This window comes from Corylus avellana, chromosome ca3 (genome assembly GCF_901000735.1).
Source record: "Corylus avellana chromosome ca3, CavTom2PMs-1.0".
Classification (NCBI taxonomy): Eukaryota; Viridiplantae; Streptophyta; class Magnoliopsida; order Fagales; family Betulaceae; genus Corylus; species Corylus avellana.
The window spans coordinates 32,331,187-32,337,463 of NC_081543.1; the positions used below are offsets into that span (position 1 = coordinate 32,331,187).

Consider the following 6,277-nt stretch of genomic DNA (forward strand, 5'->3'; position numbering starts at 1 on the left):
AGAATTGGATTTGAACTAAAACATTGTAAAAGACTAAAAATCACATGCAAATAATGGGAAAATGATGCCTATGTGGCTAAGGTTTTCGTCAAACTAAAACATTATCCCATAATAATAATAGCACATTAATGAGTTTGATTCATATAGACTAGATTTACCTAATTTATAGGTTTGGATGTTACATATGTAATCATGCATTTTCTTTCCCAACGGTAATCCGAGAAAACTTGTAAAATAAATATGAAAAATATACAATTAACAATTGTAACGTTAAAATTTATTTTGGTGACCAAACTGAGATATCGAGCTCCTTCAACTTTCTAAGGTCTTTTCTCCAAGTAAGTAGAATCTAAATTGACTGGATATAGATCAACGGTAGATGTAGAAGAAGCAGTCCATGGGCCATCCATTGATGTACTCTGTATCAATCTAGAAGAAACACTCTCTATTTGGCTCGCATGCATATTATGTTCTTTAATTTGTTGAAAATGCTCCCACATTGCCTCTTTCATTTCCTTATTTGAGACACTTGGATCTAAAACCAACTCTGGAACAATAGTGCCGCCCTCAAGCATGCTCACCACCGAAGACATGGCAGGCCTGATTGCTGCAGAAGCATTAGTGCATAAGAGAGCCACATTGATCATCACCATAACCTCTTCTTTCTTGTAGTTAGAGCCCAACCTTGGATCAACCAGTTCCAATAAACTCTCTTTCTCTTTTAAAAACAGTGCCTGGAAACAGGGAGATGAGAGAAAGGTATAAAGTTTGTGGTCTCTAGTCTAATTAGCAACAACATGGTACTAGTTAGGAACCTTGTCAACTTTCTTGCTTTGCAAATATGACAATTGGATATTCATCATGAAACAATTCCCTAATCTAACAATTTAATTAAGATGAACAAACACAAGTAGAGTAAAAATTAACAAGAGTGTAAGAGAATTTAATGCAAGAAAGAAAGAGATTCAAATTACCCAATCAAGAAGATGGAAAGATTCCGGCTTTGCCAGGTAACTAGTACTATTGCACCTCCCACTAACAATTTCCAAGGCAACAACTCCAAAACTATATACATCTGCTTTGTCAGTCAAATAACCCCGCAATGCATATTCAGGTGCCATGTATCCACTGCCAAATCACGAAACAACGGGTAACATTTTCAGTATCATGAATTTCTAAAATTGATAATATTAAGGGCAATAATTTGTAATTGCTTTTTCTTTTTCTTTTTTTTGTTCTTAATGGCATGGGTAAACTAAAATCATTGCCATGAAGTAATCAAATTAGATTGTAAAATAATTCAGCTAATGAAATTTCTCATGCTGAATTTTTTTTTGGTACAATAGAAGTTTACTAAGAATTCCTTTCCTTTCATTTTCTTTTTTCCTCTATTTCTTTAAATCTATTGGCATCACATGAAAGCAAGAAAAAAGATAATACGAAACATTGTGACGTTAAATTAACACACAACAACTTACTAAGTTCCAGCAACTCGGGTGCTTATGTGAGTATTATCTTCGTCATCAAGCTTGGCTAAACCAAAGTCAGATATCTTAGAGTTGAGATTTTTATCAAGCAAGACATTGGTAGCCTTGATGTCTCTATGAACAATCTTTAATCTTGATTCCTCATGGAGATAAGCCAAACCTCTTGCAATGCCAACACAAATCTTTTGTCTTGTTGGCCAATCCAATTTCAAGGCATGCTCTTTTGGCCCTTCAATCAATCAAATTAATAGAAAATAGTAAATGACCATGCATATATGCATCTTATCAATGACTAAAAGTGCACAACAAAAACAATTTAGTGCATTGAGGAAAAAGCTTACCAAACAAAGCACGAGCGAGACTATTATTTTCCATGTACTCGTATACTAGTAACAATTGATTTTCTTCAATACAACATCCATATAGCTTCACAAGATGAGGGTGTTGCAAAGCAGAAATCGTGCCTATCTCATTCACAAACTCTCGATTCCCTTGCTTTGATTTTGAAGAAAGCTGTTTGACTGCAATTATGGTGCCATCTAACAAAAGGCCCTGCATTTGGGAAATATAAACTTTTTTCATATTGTATAAGGAACGCTTCAAAAACAAAGAACTACAAAAAGAAACGTTCAATATTGGAAAGAAAATATTTATTTGCAAATACCTTATAAACAGAACCAAAACCACCTTCCCCAATTTTATTTGCAGCATTAAAGTTATTTGTTGCAGCTTTGATTTGCCTTAAGGTGAATGTACTAGTTTGCAAGTTCAAATCCTTTAAATCTGAAGAAATACCAAGTCAGATACCAAAGCATGGCTAAGAAAATTACAAAATTCTTGACATTCATCATAGTTTGAGACATTTTAAAGTGTAATATACGCACCTGTTTTGTTCAAACATACATACGCATGCAAAGTGCTCAATGGGAAATAAGAAATAAAAACTAAACAGGGAAAAGAATCGAAAGAACATATCAGAAATAAATATCTATCTATATAATAACAATATTGATTGCCTTGCAAATACCTTGTTCCATCTTACTTTTTTGTAGATAGCATTTCAACCAGAGGATACCCAAAACCAAAATTATAATAGAAGCAGCGACAATCCCGACCTTTGCACCTAGAGATATACCATTTTCCAATGGTGGTGTAAAGTCTGTTTGAAGAAAAAAAAAAAAACATAAGAGTTACAATGTCAAGATTACTGTCAAGGTAATTGAAACGAAAATTTATGATTTGACCAAGTAATGCATGAAAACAAAAGGTCCAAACTAGTAGTTAGAAAAGTATTTGATTCTCTTATTCATCAATATGATTTTTGAATATCATTTCTTGAAGTAGTACACTTCAAACTGAAAAAAATATATATATAAAACAAAAATAAAATCATAAAAAAGTGGACAAAAAACACAATTTTATCCATCTATATACCATAAAGAAATTAAAAGGTTCAAATCAAATACTTTAAGGAAGTTAATGAGATTAATTTAAATGCTAAGATATAAGTAAGTCTAAGAATAGTTCACTTTCAAACTTTTGAAAGTTAAAGCGAACTTACACTACAAAAAAAAGGTCGTTTCTTCACGTGTCAAACAGTAACATTTTTTTGGCACGTCAGTAAATGCTGACGTGTTAAAAGTAGCACGTCAGCAAATTATTTACTGACGTGTTAAAATGTACACGTCAATATTTACTGACGTGTTGAAAACAACACGTCAGTATTTACTGACGTGTTACTTTGGCACGTCAGTAAATTTGAACCAAATTTAATTGTGACATCATTTTAAAATTAATAAATAATTGGCTGATTATTTACTGACGTGTCAAATACTGACACATCAATAAATATTGACGTGTCAAATTGACACGTCAGCAATTGTTGACGTGTCAAATTGACACGTCAATATTTATTGACACGTCAAATTGACAACGTCAAAGATTGTGTCAAATTGACCGTCAATAAATCTTGACGTGTCAATTTGACACGTCAACAATTGCTGACGTGTCAATTTGACACGTCAGTAAATATAATATATATATATATATATCTATAGGATTGATCCCAACATTATCAAATTAATTTAATATTGTACAATATGATTGAATTCCAATTAACATTCAATAAAATTAATTTTTAGAAAACAAACACCGGCCAGTACTTTAATATATATATATACTTCTCTTTTATAACACGTACCGTAACCCATGCCATTTGAACATTCAAAATTAAAAAAAAAAATAAGAAAATTCCCAACTGTTAGCCATGTTTTACTCGAGATACCGTATATATATATATAGCAAAACCATGCAAAAGGATATATATATAACATGGCTATTTAACGTGCATGCATGGTTCAAATTAGACTAAAGGATATATATATATAACATGCATTTTTCTCGATCTCATTCATTTAATTATGAGATACCAAATTTGGTATTTCATTAATTAAAATAATTAAAGTAACAATATTGGTGATAGATGATATTAAAGTTTTGACAAACACACACACACACATATATATATATATATATATATATATAAATCATGCACGCTATATATTATTTAGGTTTGAGCCATGCACGTTAAAATGAAATTGTTGTTAATTTGTAAGAGTAACTGCACTATTCACGTACATAAAATAAAACCAAATACATGAGAACTCAAATGAAATACAAAAGAGGAAAACATAAATTATATTAGTATTAATATAATTAATGCTATATTAATTATAAACATATAAACGTACATGTATATATATACATACAAAACAGACAAATATTAGTTATATTAGTATTAATATATATAATTAATACTATAACATATATATAAACATATTTATATATATACATATATTAAATAATTCCTGACGTGCCTATGTGGCACGTCAGGAACGTGCGTTGGGAAGGCCAGCGCCTGCTGGCCGTCCCATCGCACGCATACACAGTTGTTTTAATCATCATTTTTTTTTCTTTTGTTTTTTTGATTTTCCCTGATATTTTCTCTCTTTCCCCTGCTATTCCATTATCGCACGCACGCACGCACGCAGGCACGCACACTTCTCTTCTCCCGCGCGCCATCCCTGCAGGTATGGTTCTTCTTCATTTTCTTCTATCTCCTCCCTCACTCTTCCTCATTTTCTTCTAGCTCCTCCTTCATTTTCTCATTTTCTTCATTTTCATTTTCTTCGCAGCAGCAACGTTTGACTCTCTCTGGGCTAGCTCTCTTCGGCGGCCACGTCCACTTCGCCGTTGCCGTCTCCGGCGATTCTCCGGCCAATCTCCACCATCTCTCCTGCAGGTATATATATATATATATATATATATGTATATATATATATTGTTTTATTTTATAACTATAAATATTGATTTATTTTATATATAATTTTGTTTTAATATTGCAGAATATTGTTTTATTGCATAATATTGTGTTGTTTTATAAATTTGATGTTTTATTCTGTCATATATTTCAATAATGCACTGGATTGAGTATTTGTGAGCATCTAATTGAGCTGAAATTTTTTTTCTTTTTAGGAATATCTAATAATTAATTACTTATTGTACGTTGGATATGCACATGCATGCAAAATGATGTTTCTCATGCTAGCTAGGTTTTTGTTTGAAAATATAATTGCTAAAGGTTGGCTTATTAGTAAAAAATTTATAAAACATTATATGAATTTTAATCTATCATTCATTTCAATATCGTTTGACCTTCTAATTAATTAGTACGTGTAGTGCGTGGTGATATATAATATTTATAGAGATTTAGTTTAAGACTTTGTTTAATTAATATTCAACGTTAATGAGTTTTTTAATATTCTTTTAACCATAAACGTTATGGATTAATTTGTAAGTTATAAAGTCACACAATGCGAGGATTCAATCCGAATTACATGGATTTAACGGAAAAAAGAGTTGGCAAAAGTGCAAACCTTGTCAAACTTAAATAGACGTGCTATATTGAATAAGTAAAAAGTCATGACTTTGTTTTTTAGACTATTTTTTTCGCACTTTTGTTTTGAGTTTTTTTAACAAATCTAATCATAATTAAACACATAACCTAAAACACTTGCAAAATATATTCAATTTGATTCTTACTTTATTCTATCCCACATATATTATTTTTTCAAACAAAAAAAAAAACCATACAAAACGGATAAAATTTTGGTTAATTTGAGGAACTTATATAGCTTGTTCTTGTTGAAATATAACGCATTAAAATTTATATTACCTAAAAACTAGTTGGAATTTTGTTAAAATTGTGATTAATATGAAAGAAATTAATCTAATGTGTCAATAACCCAAGAAACGTCCGAACCAAAAATATATATTACCAAAACATTTGCCATATTTGCAATACACTCAAAATTCCTTTAACCTTTATATATATCATATACAAAATAAATAAATACACCAAACAAAAGAGTTGTATGACCCATGCATGTCATCACCTACTAATTCATGCCAAAGGCTAACGACATTTAAGCTATATTTATTGTATTTAGGGTCCTCGTAACGAACCTAGCTCGGTAGATGTACTAGAACAACCTTATAAGTTATAACCTAGCTATAATTAATTTGTTTAGGGTCCCCACCAAAGAAAATGCTTAAATTTTGGATCAAGTATTTTTTTTTTTAATTTGGTTTTTGTAGATTAATTATAATTGATAAGGGTTATAAATACACCCTTCAGTACGGATGAATGTAGATACGCATCTACATGAATATGTATATATTTTTGGATATAAACAATTTAACCCTATATGAGAATATATAGGTTTATATTT

General features: G+C 30.7%; 1 protein-coding gene across 1 annotated transcript in view; it reads right to left on the minus strand.

The window, feature by feature from the left end:
- Window positions 1-271: 271 nt before the first annotated feature.
- Window positions 272-6,277, minus strand: part of LOC132174438 (probable leucine-rich repeat receptor-like serine/threonine-protein kinase At3g14840) — a 47,458-nt gene continuing 41,452 nt past the window's right edge. Inside the window, exons 17-22 of the mRNA XM_059586096.1 lie at window positions 2,515-2,646; window positions 2,152-2,270; window positions 1,829-2,039; window positions 1,479-1,716; window positions 975-1,128; window positions 272-734 (exon numbers count right to left, since the gene is read on the minus strand). Of these exons, the coding sequence (XP_059442079.1) occupies window positions 321-734; window positions 975-1,128; window positions 1,479-1,716; window positions 1,829-2,039; window positions 2,152-2,270; window positions 2,515-2,646 (1,268 nt within the window). The 3' untranslated portion in view covers window positions 272-320. The remainder of the gene's footprint in view (window positions 735-974; window positions 1,129-1,478; window positions 1,717-1,828; window positions 2,040-2,151; window positions 2,271-2,514; window positions 2,647-6,277) is intronic.